We start from the raw sequence: 17,323 nt of genomic DNA on the forward strand, positions 1-17,323 counted from the left end.
CCCCTGGGAGGCCCATAGTTTCAGGCTGTGGTTCCCTAATTGAGCCGTTATCAAAATACATTGATTTCTTTATAAAACCTTTGGCTATGGCAACCCCCACTTTTCTATTAGATTCATGTGATGTAATTAACCTTGTCGAATTAGGACCATTTGATTCATCTACACAAATACTGGTCTCTTTAGATATTGAGGCTTTATATACCAATATACCTCAAGACAGAGCAATTCTCAGCTTAAGTACAATTTTAGACAGGCGATCGCCTCCACACACTGTGCCAACAGAATTTCTGTGTAAAGCAGCTCAATTGGTTCTGACCAATAGTTTCTTTAAATTCAAGGAAGATTTTTTCTTACAAAGCAAAGGTACAGCCATGGGATGTACCTTTGCACCATACTTGGCAATAATTGTTATGGCCTTACTTGAGGAAGAAAAAATCTTGCATATTTCTAACCCGTACAGACCACAAATCAAGATATATCATCGGTATATTGATGATATATTTATGATCTGGGCGGGAACCTTGGAAACATTGTTGTCATTTGTGGAATGGCTCAATAAAGTAGATGTGGATATTCACTTCACTTTTGAGTATTCCACTTCTAGAATTGCTTTCCTGGATCTATCCATCTTTTCTGAAGGGGGCAGTCTCCACACAGAACTACACAGAAAAGTAACGGAAAGAAATACCACACTAAAATATGAGAGCCAACACCCAGCCAGCCTCCTGTGCAATTTACCATATGGCATGTTTTTGCGGCTTTGCCGCAACTGTACAGACATTAATAACTTTACAAAACATGCCTTGATTTTGGAAAAAAGACTCTTGGAACGTGGATATCCAAGAAGGCTTATGAAACAATCCAGAAAAAGAGCTTGCTTCGCAAACACAGAGGCGTTATTGTTACCTAAAGCCCAGACAGAGAAAAAAGAGGACTTTGTCTGCGTGTCAACCTTCTATCAACACAGCAAAGCCATTTAGGGGATTATATTAAAGAACTGGCGCATTTTAAATGCATCAGGATCTATGCTGCCCAAACCTCTTTTTGCATTTAAAAGGGGTAAGAATTTAAAACAACAAATCACCCGTGCCAGTAGAGGTTATTCCAAATCATCTACTGTATGGGATTTCAATCAAAACCCTGTAATCAGGCATTACCCATGCACCATCTGTGTGGCTTGTAAATTTTCCCAAAAAACGACCGCTTTTTTCATGCAAAACAAAAATTGGGACCTTCGCACCTTCATGACCTGTAAAAGTAAAAATGTAATTTATGCATTCTGTGTCCCTGTCAAAAGATGTATATATGAAAAACTACTCGGGAAGTCAGTACCCATATCAATGAACATCACTCAAAGATAAAAACTTGCAACTTAAATGCTCCCATGGTGATCCATTATGTAGAGATGGGTCACAAAGCGGAACAAATGGAATGGTTTTGTGTAGAAAAGGTCTCTGGCCATTAACCTACACAGCTTCTAAAAAATCTAGCCTATAAAGAAGAATTATGGATCTTTAATTTAAAGACATTGACTCAGGGGTTGAATACCCTGGAACCCTGGCATTCAGGTACATAATATTCATTGGCTGACCCTCCTTATACCATTGGTAGGTACTACATTGCACATATGCTGTATATTATCACACATACATTGGACCCTGATTACATATATCTTTGGCTAGGACTCATTCAATTCATTTAGATTGAGCCAAATGTGTGCCCATGTACATACAATTTTTTTTGGCTAGTCTACACTAAGTATGGTATAAATGTGTAGTTTACAATTTTTAACACACTTTATATGTTCCTTAGAGTTGCAGGTGTGTTAAAAGGGCCACTCTATGCTGACTCGTACCATTTTTTAAATGCCATCCATTAAGGCATGCTTCATCTACTCCAATAAATGCGATATGTGCAGACCTGTAGTTGGATCCCATGATTATGTCAAGGGGTCAGACCAACCCATTAATAATTTGATTATATGGAAAATAATAATTTTACTGTATGGCTATATAATAAGTTCCTGGAATAAGTACCTACACTCGTGTCTGTTTCCATGGCAGCACAGGTTGCTGACGTCCTGGAAACGCCATGTAGTTTGTCCATATGATTGGGTGTAACGTGCAAGTCACGTGGTCCAACAATCACATTGGCCAATAGTCTGCAGATGCTGTGTAGCTCGATCACGTGAGTAGGGGGAACGTGCTATTCTCACACACCAACAATTCCTTGGAGCAAGTTGCTACACCCGTGCTTGTTTCTATGGTAGCACGGTATGTTTACGTTTTAGATATGCCGTGCAGCATGTCCACCTGATTGGGGGCTACGTGAAAATCATGTGTCAACATTCACGTCGCCCAATAGTTTATGGACGTCTGATGAACACTGTGCATCACGATCAAGTGAACGGGTGGAGAGTGTCATTTAAACGCACCAACAACTTCGTTGTTCAGATGCGTGGCTTTGGTCCCCAGAGCAAGTCCGAGAAAGCTAGAGTGTTTCGTTTCACCCATGGATCTCTGCTTCCATTTCTCCAGCGGTCGTCAGCTCCAGGTAAGTAGCTTGCCACACAGCAATCGAATATAGAAGTGTTGAAATGCCGTGACAGCTTTACTTAAATCAGGCCAATATAGCATAATGAAATTCCGGTCCCCAATTACTTTAGTTAGATAACATCATTACTAATATTTACATCTTTGGGCTAGACTGTTTGAGATGTATGATGCCACCCTTTTCTTTAATAAAACTAATGTTAGCATCTTGACTTGAAGTTATGGCTACATGACATGTAATTTATATAATGTTTATTTATCTTTTTTCTGACTCTGTCTGCGAGACGGAGTACAACTATTCATTAGTGTCTCTGTCCTTTCTTTCTTTCTCTCTTCCTTGTCTTTTAGATGTCAAATATTCAGGTTCCATCCTGCCTGAAACTTGGGCAGGCGGCAAAAGACATTTATTGAGGTGCGCCAGTATTTCAACTTGCACCCCCATCTTTACCCGGATTTGCCTGGGTAAGACAATAATTGGTCCTTGACTTGACAACTGTTGATTCTCTCCATTTAAATGTCTGACTATGCAGCTCCACTTGTAATATATGCCTCGACTCTTTGGCACGGGGTCCTTGATACTTCCGGCTTTAAATCCTTTACAGATTGGAGCACCAAGTGCAGCCATCTGCTATGCAGGACCTCCTATCTGAATACTGCCAATTTTTATGACAGTACCTTCAGCCCCATTCACTGATTGATTCCAGTTAGTTGTGCCAAGTTTAGTTTGTAGTTTTTCAAAATTGTTAAAATATTATACCCTGGGTTCTCACGTCACGCTTGGTTTGTTCCCAATTTCCATCACAATTGGTCTATTTACAGTCATGATTCGCTTGCGCCTTGCCCAGGGACACTGATTTTCTATGGTAGCACTCACTGCAAGTCGCCCTTGGTCTACCTCAGATATACATATTTGAGGCACGAGCAGGACAATAGTAGATCATTCTACTTGAAATTTGAGCACTGTAAAGTAATGCATTTGCACTTCCCTTCCTTTCCTCTTCAATTGTTCTTTATTTATATAGGGAACGTATGGTTTTATGCTTGTTTTGCTTGTAGAAAATTAATTGTATATCTCCTGATGAAGACGTAACACAAACAACGTTAAATACGTCGAAACCGATAGAGAGAGAAATTCAGGATAAGGCCACTCGTGAAGATCTTCTATTTTTGGCCTATCTTAATTGTTGACTACCTACAAAATCTATTGTGGCCATGCACCTTGTTTTACACAAAAAACTTTTTGTATAATAATTGAATTGTTGATGAACTGTGATACTTGTTATATGTTTTTACCTTGTACCTATTGATGCTTTGTATGAGTGGATTGATGTATGTGGTATGGATGTGGATGAATGCATTAATGACGTAATAGTATGACTTTTATGAAATTATGATGGTTCTTACATTTTTCCTGCTATGATTAAATAATTTCTTGAGTGCAGATTAAATTGTGATTAAACTCACACAGTAATAAATGTATTAGGTATAATAAAACCCTTAATACAGCATTTTCAAATTGTATCCTCAGGATTTTCTTTCTGAGATGAGTTGTTATGCTAATACCCTAATCTAGAGAGCAGGGTTCCCTGTGTCTTTCAGATACACATTGCCTCTATTCAGAAGACATTTTGAACCATCCACTCTCAATGAGGGTGTAAACCTTGTTCAGCTGTTCCTCGTCAATTTCATGTATCCCAGAAATGGGGATGACACACTGGGTGTCATCAGCATAATCCATAAACACCACCCCCTCTTGCTCCAAGAGAGCAGAAAAGGGTGTCGTAAAGATGTTATACAGGCAAGGTGAGATACATGACCCCTGAGGCACACCAAATTGCAAGTTATGGGCGATGCTACTGCCTCCTCATAGAAAACACAACTGTCCCAATTGCTAAGGAACAAGGATATCCATTGGGCCGCTGCCGACGAGAAATTGGCTACATCCCTCAACCTAGTGACCATAATAGAGTGATCCGCCGGGTCGAAGGCAGCATCAGAATGGATGCCTTTCCATTAACTATACGTTCGAATAATCTGGTCTTGAGTTCCAACAGCACAGTCTCTGTCCCAAATCCCTGCCTAAATCAAGATTGAGGGTTATTGAGGGTTATTGAGGAGGGGACATGTATTAAGATGATCTGAGATTTGGACATATGCCACACGGTCCAAGATTTTAAGCAAGATTTTAAGCAAGAACAGGGTATTGCTGATAGGTCTGTAGTTTAGTGGCATATTCGCAGATAGCCCAGGTTTTTTAAGGATGGGGATTATCCAGGCCTTTTTTAGTCCCTGGGGCACTGAGCCTTCCAGAAATGAAGCATTAACAAATGTACAAATGGCCTCAAGCAAAATGGGCGAACAGGTTTTAATATTAATAGCCGAGCAGGGATCATCTTTACACTTAATGGTTTTTAACTGTTCCATAATAGTAGTGACTTCTGAAACCGTTATGGCAGAGAAACTAAAATGAGGGATAAGAGGGTATCCAGAGAAATCCCCATTCACTCCCTCGCCTGAAACCTTAGGTTGACCCACTTTTTTTCAGGAGATATCGGCCTTGATTCCATTTAGTTTGCCCTGCATAGCTTCCTGAATAGCAGGACACCAGGCCGCATCCTTAGCTAGCAGGCCCCAATCATAATTGTACAGTGTTTCCTGCTCCTTAAGAATCTTGAAAAGCTCCTTCACATCTGAGTGGACATTTTGTGTTCTCGTTTTAAAGGAGTATGTTTTAGGATCTACAATAGCTAACTTATATCGTTGGCCGCTGCTTTATAGGCTACCAAGGTAGAAGGAGTAGGGTTATGTTTCCACTCGTATAAATGTTTAAGTGCAGAGGCTTTAGGCCCTAAACTTCTAGGGAGAACCAGGAATTACTTTTTTGTACTTCCTTGCGCATTCTTTTATTCTCGTTTTTTAATGGTGGCAACGTGTTGGAAATGTTATCAAAAGTGGAAGAGAGAAGCTGTGACATCTCCTCAAAAGATTTTGCATAGGAGATGTTCACAATACCTGAGCTCAGCAGGGGTTCAATACATTCCTGTCTGAGATTCGTTATCTTTATAGCTAGAAACTCATGAGCCTTCCCCCTTTCATTTTTACAGGAAAGTCCACCTGCACTGTAAAATATACAAAATAATGATCTGACCAAGGGCAAGGCAGTACTCGAAAATCCTTGGAAGCGACATTGAGAGTAGATACCCAATCCAGGGTATGCCCCTTACAGTGGGTAGGTACATGAATCTTTTGTTCAAAACCCAAATTTAATAAGGCCACCTCTAAATCAGAGACTAAGTTATCTTCATTGTGTTCTAACCAAAAATTGAAATCCCCTAATAATAGAAAGCTAGTATTACATTTTAAGAAAGGAAGGAGGTAGTTGGAAAGGGCAGTAGCAAAGTCCTCTGCCGCTGAGGGAGGCCTATAGATCAAAAGAAAATTGATGGTAGATTCAGCATTGAGTCCTATTTTAACATATTTGGACTCTATCCCTTCAGGGAGTTGGTCTTTAATTTCCCAAACTGTAAGCGAGGACCTGAAGATTAAAGCAACCACCCCCTCTCCCATCCATCCTGTCATGTCGAAACATACAGTACCCTTCTGGGATGGCTAAATTCAGAGAGGGACCCGCTGCACTATGACCGCAGTTCTTGGTAATAGCGCACATATCAATTTCATTATCTTCAATGTACGTAGCTACTTCAACCGTGTGTTTCACCAAATACCTAGTGTTTAGTGTCATCATTTTTTAGTCTGAGACTGGAATAATCTTACCTCTCTTTCCTCTCCTGATTTTTCCAACTACTGCAATGATAAAGTCTCTTCCCTCTTTCTCCTTACCTACCCCATACCTCCTTACCCCCTCCTCTCTCCAGCCCCCCAGTATTGTCTTCCTTTACCCTCCTCACTGACCTTGATAATACTGTCTTCTTAGCCCATGCTCATCCAACTGCTTCTCCTCTTGACCATGTCTTACCTATCTTTTCAACCTTTCTCCTTCTTCCTTTCCTTCCTCATTTAAACATGCTATCATTATTCCAAGCCTCATAAAACCTTCTCTTGATCCTTCTGTTCCCTCTTTCATCCTATTGCCCTTCTTCCTTATCTTTCTGAACTCCTCGTAAGTGCTGCCTTTACACAAATTCAAATGTCTTCCTTCCTCAATATTCTTTCTCTTCTTCTTCCTTTGCAGTTTGTTTTCCTGGCACACTTTACTGAACCTGCTCTGTTACATGTCTCCATTCTACAAATCTATTCTCTCTACACATTAAAGCAAGCTATCTGCTATACTCATTCTCCTGGATCTCTTAGCCACATTTCACAGGGTTGAAGACCCCCATCCTTCTGTCTTACCCTGCTTGTCTTGGCGTTTCTGGTTCTGTCCTGCAAAGGTTTCACTCGTATCTTTGTGAATGTTCTTATTCTGTCGCTTGGGCTGGCCACCTTTCTTCTTTCTGACCTCTACTATCAGTGTCCCCCAAGGTTCTGTCCTTGAACCTCTACTTTTCTCCCTCTACACTGTCCCTCTCTCCACCATGATTTAATATTTTAGTCTTTTATGTGAATTTTACACTTCTGATTCCCAGATCTGCTTCTTAGTCTCTTCCTTTTCTGACACCCTTCATTCTACCATCTCCTTCTGCCTTATGGCAATCCAAACCTGTATGTGCACTCACTTCCTACATCTTAATTCTTTTAAGAGAGAATTTATATTCTTTCTCTCCTCTTCCCTCTCCACCACTCCTTCTGGTCTCCTTTCCCCACTGTCTCTTCTTTCTTTGACCTCATCTGCTCATAATCTCAACATCATCTTCGACTCTTCTCTTACTTTTTTCCTTCATATCACTAACACTGCTCAGACATGTTGCTTCAAAGGCTATAGCTTTCGCCATGCTGTCCTTTCCTCTCATTTCAAGCGACAAAACTTCTCATCTCCTCACATATTTACTCTCATCCTAACTATTGCTCCAGTCTGGCCTTCCCTCCTTTCATCCAACCCCTCTTTGTTCCTTGATTCACTCTGCTAACCATCTACTCTTTCTCATACCTGCTTGTTCCTCTATCTTTTCATCTTTTCTAACTCTTTCTTACCTTTTGTATCTTGCCTTCTTTTCCACTTTCTTTGTCTCATCTTGAAGTGTTTGCAGGATCTTGCTCTTTCTTATATTCCCTCACTTCTTTCCTTTACTCGCCTCTCAACTTCTTTGTTGTCAATCACTAGATCTTCTCTATGTTCCTAAACACCCCTGTGCCTCTTCCCACTTTCCTTCCTTTGACCATTTTGCCCCTTAACACTGAAATGCATGACCTCTTTCCATTTGCTCCTCATCCTTCCTTTATGTCTTTCGCACATGGCTTAAAACTCACTTACTCTGTCTTCTTCTGAGCACCTAACCTTTTTTCACTCTTCTGTTAATCATGCTACTGACAATTTCACCACTGTTTTGCACACGTTTGTAGTGCATTATTCAGCGTTTTGGCGAAAGTTCTATATAAATGTCTTTAAAATACAAAATAGAAACAATGAAAATTATATGGACTCTTCCTTGCACTTAATGCCTGACCCCCCCTAGTCAACTTAGGTATAGGTTATGCTGTCAATGACGCTGCTTCCTTTTTGGGGTCAAGTAATGTAATCAACACAGTGATGCATTTTCGATAACCGGAAGCTCAACTATCTACTGGGAAGGGTTCATTTTCCCTGTGTTTCCCTCTGAGCACCTCCTACTGTACCATGATCTCAAACAGAAATGGTCACAACACCATGTCAAATGACATTTGGGCATCGAGGGCAACCGCCACTGAGTTGGCTTTGGAGGATATGCTGGCCAGGAAGTTGAAAAACCATCTGAGGTTGAGACATATCGCTCTCCCTGGGATAAAGCCTGCTTGGTTATGATGTATCAAAGTCGTCACCAGGGGTAAGAGTCTATTGGCTATCACCTTGGCATATACATTGGTGTCGGTATTCATCAGCCACAGGGGCCTGTGGGAGCCACACTCCTCACCTGGCTCACCAGGCTTTCGGAGCACGACTATGACGGCTTACCTAAGTGACTATGGAAGGTGGGGCACCCGGATGGATTCTTCCCATACTATCAGCAAGGGAGGACAAGAAAGCCCCCATATTCCATGTAGAATTCTGCTGTAAGCCCATTTTAGCCTGGTTCTTTGTTCCTCGGCAGGCCCTTAATTACATGAAGTATTTCCTCTACTGTAAATGGGTTGTTTAACTGGGCTATAGCACCCGGTCTCTCCCCCTCCCCATATCGTCTGGCCACCTCCGGCCTAGCGAAATAATTCACCTCCCTATCCACAAGCCGCCGGAATTCTTCCAGCTGGGTCTTAATGGCTGCCAGCTTAGTGTGATTGGGTGCAGCCGCATAGTTACCCAACAGATTCTTAAGTTTGTCTTCAATGATAGCTATATCCCTGCGTATGGCCTTGAATACCCCAAATTCCCTTGACATGGCCATACCTCATACTATGCTTGCCAAATTGTGTCCTGTGACACTGAACCATCATTGTTCGTCTGGAAAAAATGTACAGATATCGTCTTATACATCTGTGCAGAAGACCAGATGCAGCAGAGCTAGTGATTTAAACTGCCATGCGACCCGACCTCAGGAGTGGCCCCTCAGGTCAGGGAAAGTTTTATTGGGGAACGATCGGAGTAGGTGTGGGTAAGTATAGAAGTGTCCGTCATCTACCCCACTAAGTGGTTTGAAATTAAAAATACATCTATCCTAGATGACATATCATGCACAGTGGAATAATAGGTAAACCCCTTTACCCCGGGATTTAGTGTGCGCCATATGTCACTCAACTGGAGCCTACTCAACAGGTTAAGTATACAGCCGGTCGTCTTCGACAGAAGTCTAGCCATAGACTCAGTAGGGTCCAGGTCAAGGTTCAGAATGGTGTTCATATCACCCCCCACACAATAAGCACTGACAGGTACACCATAAGTACGTCTGTCAGCATTGTATAGAATTCCCGGTTGTCCAGATTAGGCCTGTATGAATTCACTAATAGGACTTCCCTGTTCACCAATTTACAATGTGTGACAACATACCGGCCATCCGGGTCTATGTGCAAGTGTAGTGGTTTGAGGCTGACCAGCTTATGTATCAGGGTCAACACCCGTCTAGATTGCATTGAATAATTCATAAAGAATCTATTTGGCCCCCACCCTTTAGCGGATGCATCGTTCATGCCATTAGTTGGACATATGCTCTAAACGCCGGACCAAATTCTTGGTAGAGTGGGTACAGTGTTGTACTACATCACGCGACAGAATATACATTAGGGATTAATCCCACCATCAAGCCACCTGCCACTGGTCATCCAGAGGAGATTTTGAGGCTCCACCCATCCGTAGAAGAGGCAACATGCACTGGACAGTTGCACTCCGTCCTGATGAAGGTTGACTAGATTAATGGGGCAAGGGGTGTCCTGCCCATTTTTGAACCTCAACCGAAACACGTGTCGACGATAGACATTTAACCCCTGAAAAAATACAGAGGGCCACATCTATTAATATAAGAGTGTCAAATTTACATTTATATGCTGGATTATGTTATGGGACTACAACATTACCCAGTTTTCTTTGGAATGTATGTTGGTATGAAAACGTTATGTTTGAGTTACGAGTGAATAAGGTGTTATGGAAAAATGTCTTTTTGTTGAGCCCGTTTTATTAGAAGATTGTTAAATTTCATATTGAATATGTGAAATAAATATGTATTAGCAAGAATTGAAAATTGAATCGGAATCCTGTCATCTCTGGTCTAGTTGGTCCACATTTTGTTCCTCTCATGTGTGAACTGCCCGCTGCCACCCTCTCCAGCTTAACATGTGGTGGGACCTCCTCTGTCCGGTACCAATGGGTGGCGAATTGTGCCTAGGCCGCCAGCCAATATACTTCCATATTTGGGCTGTTAAACCCACCCATACTATACGGAAGTGCCATAGCAGTCCATTATTTCTGCATGGCACAAGTGTGCCACAAGAAGCGAGACATATTGTTGAGTAGGTCCACAAAGAAACGTTTACCCGGCCATATCAGCACATTCACTAACATGTATAACAATCTGGGAACTAGTATAATTTTGAGCAGTGCCAGCCTGCCTGTCAATGACATTGGCACCCGTGTCCAGTGTGACATCTTAGTACATGCATCGGGGTCCTTCATCTTTTGTCCCTTCCTGTACTTCTGTGCCATAGTGAACTGCCTTGTGAATGCAGGAATGGTAACATCCTTCTTCACTTGAAGCTCAATTACACTTGGCATTATTTGCGCACAAAGCCTTCTATCCTCAAAATCAGATGCTGCTCCACTCAGCCTGGGGCAAACTTTTCGATTCAAGAAATCTAAAAACCATACTCATTCTGTGCATGATGTCATTTCCTAAATAGAAATGGGCTTTGGTTCCACTTACAATGCACAAATTGTGAATGCTTTTGGGCCCCATTGTCATTTTCAACATGCATCTTCCCACAATTCCTTGTCCCAAATCAGGCGCATCTCATCGGAAAAAATGTGCTGATTTTTCATTTTAAAACTTGGTATTTCTTCACTGTCAAACATTTGTTTGAACACTTTCTCATTAATGAAACTCTGTTCCAGGGACAAACCTGCTTCAATCATTTCCGAATACCCCTTCCCATGCACAGGTATCCAGGTCTGGCCTTCTTTCATGTGTAATTGTGCAATTGTTGAAATATACTTCTTCTGATCTGACTCCGAAATTCCACTTTGTTCACAGTCTTGATCAATTACTTCATCACTTAGATAGAACCATACTTTGTTTTCATCTATCCATGTTTGCCAGTTCTTCTTGACATCCAAGTGAATCTCTAATGACTGTTTTTCTTTTTCTCCATGCATTTCACGCTGGCACATGAGAATGACAGTGACACTAGGTACACATTCATTCTGAAGATACATTTCCACTTCTCTCTCTGATCTGGCAATGGTGTGAGATTCTTTTGCATTGCTAACCTGGCTCATCACTTTTTGTAGGTGTCAATGGTGTTTTGGCCAATCACCACAGTACTCCATTTACCCCATGAATGAGGGGTTACAGTATCTTCAGACAATGTGTTCCTAATAGGAATGGGGTCTCCTCAATATGAATGACCACCAAATCTTGCCTGGCTCTATGTTTCCCTACCATGATGTCAACTTCACTGGCATCTTTCGCCAGTATTTCTTACCAATTGAAATGATGCACACGGCCTTCAATCTGTCTCAATTTTAACATGTCCTCTGGGAGTATTCCTTCATGTATGCACTCTAACTGTTTCCTTGACATCAAAATAGTCACATGTGGGCCTGTATCCACCATTGCAATGATGTTGCATTTTTCTTCAATTGTAATAGGTGCATAATACCTGCCTGCACATTCTTCAAGTATACAAAGGAAGTGTGAATTATTGATAATCTCAGGGTTTATTTATTTTCATTATGCCTGAAGCAAAGGGGCATATGAAATGACAATGTACCCCCTTTTTGCCCATCTCTTTTTCAATCTGTCTGTTCATTTTTCTGTACTTTGAATTCATGTTGAGCTTTGCCACTGATTGGTCGCCTTGCATAGTGGGGCCCACATTCGCTCTCAGCCTGTTCCTTTTCTGATTTTCCCACATGAATTTGAGGTTCTTCACTTACCTCTAGCACACAACTGTTTTGTGTGTCCATTAGCATCATGTGACAGAATATCAGCATTGTCTGTTTGAAACTCACCTGACTCTTGTACCATACCTGTCAACACTGCCTCTTCGAACATTTCAGGCTCAAAATATTCTTCAGGAAGCTCTCCCGCAAATGCCATTTGGGGAGTTTTCATTTCTGTGGAAAGGAGAGTACTATTGGAATTATCGGGCAATGAAAACCTATTACCTGTTTTTTTTTTCTCTTTTCGCCTATCATTTCATTTATTTTAGTTTCATTTATTGCTGAGGCATTCAATGCACCATTAACCCTATAGTGATCCATTTGGTCACTGGCTATAATTTCTCTAAAAGTAGGTGCCTCATATTTTTCATATGCAGATTACCTTTAGATTACCTTTGGAGGCATTTCTCTTTGGGTTCTTCCTGTGCATTTCTCTTTTCTTCCTTCCCATCTTCCCATTGCCACCTTGCCTAAGCCCGCCCACCTGGTGCCCTCCTGGTTGCTGCTCTTTTTCCCCACTTAGCAAGCCCCGCCAACCTGGTGCCTGCCTGGTTGCCACTCTTTTTCCCTACTTAAGGAGCCCTCCAGCCTCTCTTCCTTTGCAGATGGGGAGCAGGTGCAAGTGGGTCTAGGTCAACTGGCATAAGCCCCGCCCACCTAGTGCCTTCCTGGTTGCCGCTCTTTGCCCCTACTTAGCAAACCCCACCCACCCGGTGCCTTCCTGGTTGCTGCTCTTTTTCCCTACTTATGGAGCCTCTCTTACGTTGCAGATGGGGAGCAGGTGCGAGTGGGACTAGGTCACCTGGTCTGAGCACCACCCACCTTTGTAGCCCTGACTATTCCTTCCTTCTCTTAACTCTTAGATCAAGGGCGTCTCTCGCCCGGCCGTCCGAAGCAAAGGGCAGACAAAGAAAAGGGCATTTCCTGTTCGAACCAGGAGGATCCATGGACCAAACCCCTGCTCAGACAGCAGGTAAGAATGCTGTGATGTTGTGTGCTGTTCTCAACCCCCCTTCTTGTTTGCTTGTGTTTTCTGCCTTGGCTTACTCCTGTCTATCCTGCCTTCCCATCCCTCTTAGCCCTCTCCGTCTGCCCCCCCGTTACATCATACCACTGCAGGAGTTTTGTCTCGATACACTATTGCTCTCCCATCACTGTGTTGTTGCAAATTATTTGTTTTGACTTTGTGGACTCTTTTGACTCTTGTATCATGGTATGCCATTTTCATCCTGAATCCTGTCTCGCATTTGCTGTTCCCTACAACATTAGTTGTTATCGCCGACTCTGTAACTCCATTAGTCTCTCACGACTTACCTTCCACTCTTTCTCACTGCTCACTCTGTTCTCTCCTCTTCTCCCCTTCTTCCTTTTCCCTCTATCCTCTCCCCCTTTTCATTCTTTACTCTATGCACTTACTCTATCAGAATTGTCCTCGGACATAGTATGATAGCTACATTGTTTGTCTCCCACTGCCCCTCTCGTTTCTCTTCCTCCCCCTTCCTCTCCAGCACTATCTGAAATGTCGTCAGGCCCAGTACGATAGTTGCTTGTTTTGTTTCTCTCGTTCCTTCTCCTCCCCCTCACCCACTCCTCTTGTAATCCACCGGCTCTATCAGTAATGTCGTCAGACCTAGTACGCTAGACACCTGTCTGTTCCCTTTCCCTTCCCACATCCTCCCTCCTTTATCTGTGTCTTAGCTCCTGCACCATCTGAAATGTCGCGAGGCTGAGTACGATAGTACATTTCACATTCTTATTGTTCAAGGCCTTGTAAGAATGTTCACTGTTTGTATTTTTCCTGTGTTCCCTCCCTTGCCTGAAGCGCTTTGAAACACATTGTGTATAGGCGCTATACAAATAAAGTATCATATTATTGCCTATCATATCTTCACACACTTGAATGGTTTGGTAGAATTCTAAAATGAACCACACTTGTTTCTTGTATGTGTTTTTATTTCCTATGTTATCATCATTTGGTTGTTTTCTTAATTTTAAACCACTAAGCAATTCAGCTTGTTCAGTCAATGATGGATCATGTGTGCCTTCAGTTGGGGAAGCCTGGATAGTTAGTCATTTATTAATGCCTTTTGCAATGACACTCTTGTGTTCCGCATTCTCACCCAGCTTCTGTTTTTGCCCTCCACATAGCCTTCCTATCTGCTCAACGAACACTGTCACTTGTGCCTCTAAGCACTGAAATCTATCCAGATACCTAAACTCATCCCTCTGAATTCTAGGGCAGTACTGGTTGTATTCATATTGCTCATGCCTGTTCTAGTTTCTTTCAGAAGACTGATTCCAATTGGTTTTTCCCCTGAACTCCCAGGACAAAGGATGTGCGGAGCATGGGATGGCTGTCCTCTGTCGTTGGTCTCCCTGTGGGGAGACCTAAACATAGGAGTGAGGGCTATAAGTTATGTTTTGTCTCTCATTTGATTGATACTGCTCGCTTTGTTGATTTCCATTTTCAATGACCTTATCTACATACCTTGGCGCTGCTTGATTGCCATAGATCATTGTAGCAGTGTTAAACCTACTGTGTGCCCCAATAACATGTGTTATATAGCTGACTTTGGGTGTTACTATGCCCTGCCATATCATACCGGAACCCACCTTTGGTGAGCTGCCAAGAAACCTGGGTCTAATGTGCGTATCCCATGGGCTGGGGTTTGTTGACTAAACTACTGTTGCCTGGGGTGATGCCTTTCACTGCATTGCCGCACCCTCCTGGTTTTGTGAGGTGTCATTTTCTGTTTGAGCACTCTCTAATGGCATTTCCCTGATTTAATTTCTACACTGCAGGAGCAGTCTCTTTAGCCTTCTGCTGCTTAGATTCCTTACATTTACCCTCATTATGTGAAATTACCTCAAGGGTTTTGGTTGACTGATCAAGAAGCAACTGCAAGCTCTTATCCATTGTGAATTCCCAAGTGAGCTGGGAGACCACCTCTCACTGCAGACCGTAAAAGAACATGGTCTTGAAGTCTACTGAGTTTACATCACAGCTGACATCAAATCTTAAGAAAGCTAATTTTAGGTTTTACAGGAAGTGCATTGGTGATTCATCAGGCTATGCTGTAATAGTATAATCTGCCTTTTTAGCATCCCAAATGGAAAACAATTGAGAAAAGTGTTTTCTAATCTCCCTCTGAAACTCCTCCCAAGGTAAATGATCTTGTTCATTCAGGCTTTGTATAAAACTAGCAGTACTTGCATCCATTACAACTAGGTACCACTGGGTTGTGGAACTATCGAGATACCACCAATCACCGCACTAACTAAGATATGGACACTTGCAGGTGCACTGGCCATGTGGGTGGGGGTGGGGAGCATGCAACGCTGTTGACAGAACGGGCAGAAGGGGCAGTGAGATGCTCAAGGGGCCTCGTATACAAAACGAGCACGAACCTCCAGAGGCACATGATGCCCAAGCACCCCATCGAGCGAGATTACGCGAGCACAACTGGTCAACTAACCGAGACCACTAACAATTTCCTCCTCCGCATACACCTCTCAAACTCCAAACCAAACACAAACACAAACCTCCAGCACAACAAACCGCACAAACTTCACCACACTGCAACAACAAAACAATAAATGCACATAGATCCGCACATCAGTAAACAATCACTACCGGCCGCATACACCCCAGGCCCAGCCGACAGACCTATTGGGCTGAAGCTGCCAACAGTGCATCACTGCTCTCTTGCACTGTTCCAACCTCCACCCACTAACTCACCCGCCCTCCCTCCCTCTTTCAGAGCCGCCAGAGCGCCAGGGGACCACTCTGGTGGTGAAAGTGCGCGTTACAAATGTCCTTTAACATTAACATTAACATTAACATAACATTGTGAGATGGAAAAACCTAATATATTGAATTTTAAGAATGTCCTAAGTACGAAATATTTTGAGGACAGATTCCACATTTTCTTCAATACTTACACCAGATATTTTCTTGAAGTTTTAATTAAACTCTTAACATTCTTCCTTATTTTAAGTTGATTAGAATGTGCTTTGTTTTGACCCATCTCTCTCTGCTCCTCAGGAGCAGGCTCAGTCTCCAGCACTGGAGCATAGGTAGCCCTTTGCAAGCATGCATCAGTTGGCAGAGTCCCCAGACTGCGGCTTGGCATAGTCCCAGCAAGAGTAATGCCCTACTGTCATCGTGGCTCCAAGAAAAGCTCTGGATTTCTAAAATACAATTTTTGCCATTTCATTTCTCTCAGTTGCACATGTAACTTTCGTGTTTCTTTATAAAATGTAGAGCTTTCATTCCTTAGACTATTAACTCAGTTAATTTCTATGACTTGCATTTTGAACTAATTGATTGCTTCCAACTTTCTATAATCTTCAGACGGTTCCATGTGTTAAAATCACGGTTGTGCTGCTGCAATCCATGTAAAGGATGCAGGGGACACCCCTGCAACCCCCGGACCCATTATACCATTTAAGGAGAGCGGGGGACACCCTTGCAACCCCCGGTCCCATTAAATGGTATAATGGGGTACACCCTTAACATGTCACACCACTGCATTTTTGCCATGATTTTTTGTTCAGGTGACATTTTTGCTGCGATTTTATCACTGCATACCCTTCAGACATCAACCTAAACACTTCACTTTCTAATGATTGTATATGCCTAGATGATTGCATATTATGTTTGCTCAGCGATTGCATCTCTGACAAAGCAAGTTCCCTATCTGTCCGGATGCTTTCTAGAATTGTTTTTAAATGAGCAATTTCCCTTGTAATTCCTCCCACTTGCCTCTCTTTTTGCACATATATATGCACATATATAAAGTATCACATTTGGCCTGCAATTGTGGACTGGGCTCTCTCTCACCATCCTTCATTCTCAGATCGATGAGATCGATGAGCCTGTGCATAATGAACCATGCCTTTGCTCCAAGGCGCACCAGACAATCAAGTTGTGCTTTTCCGTCAACAGAGTGAAACAGTCCGAGTAAGCATGAATGTAGCACTGTCGCCTCTGCAAATAACTGCTCAGGGTATTCTTTATCAAGTACTGAGACTATTCACTCTTGCCAACCCAAGATAGTTTCTGAAGTCCAAGTTGCTAAATCAAAAACAT

General features: G+C 42.4%; 1 protein-coding gene across 4 annotated transcripts in view; it reads left to right on the top strand.

The window, feature by feature from the left end:
- Nucleotides 1-2,201: 2,201 nt before the first annotated feature.
- Nucleotides 2,202-17,323, top strand: part of LOC138567458 (uncharacterized) — a 36,997-nt gene continuing 21,875 nt past the window's right edge. For 2 of the 4 annotated variants that reach the window (XM_069645665.1, XM_069645662.1), the window contains exons 1-3: nt 2,202-2,553; nt 2,901-3,014; nt 13,095-13,204. In XM_069645665.1, the coding sequence (XP_069501766.1) occupies nt 2,337-2,553; nt 2,901-3,014; nt 13,095-13,204 (441 nt within the window). In that variant the 5' untranslated portion in view covers nt 2,202-2,336. Of the gene's footprint in view, nt 2,554-2,900; nt 3,015-13,094; nt 13,205-14,557; nt 15,498-17,323 lie in introns of those variants that run through there. The other 2 variants (XM_069645663.1, XM_069645664.1) reach the window with 2 other exon arrangements.

This window comes from Ambystoma mexicanum, chromosome 2p (assembly GCF_040938575.1).
Source record: "Ambystoma mexicanum isolate Mex_15411 chromosome 2p, UKY_AmexF1_1, whole genome shotgun sequence".
Taxonomy (NCBI): Eukaryota; Metazoa; Chordata; class Amphibia; order Caudata; family Ambystomatidae; genus Ambystoma; species Ambystoma mexicanum.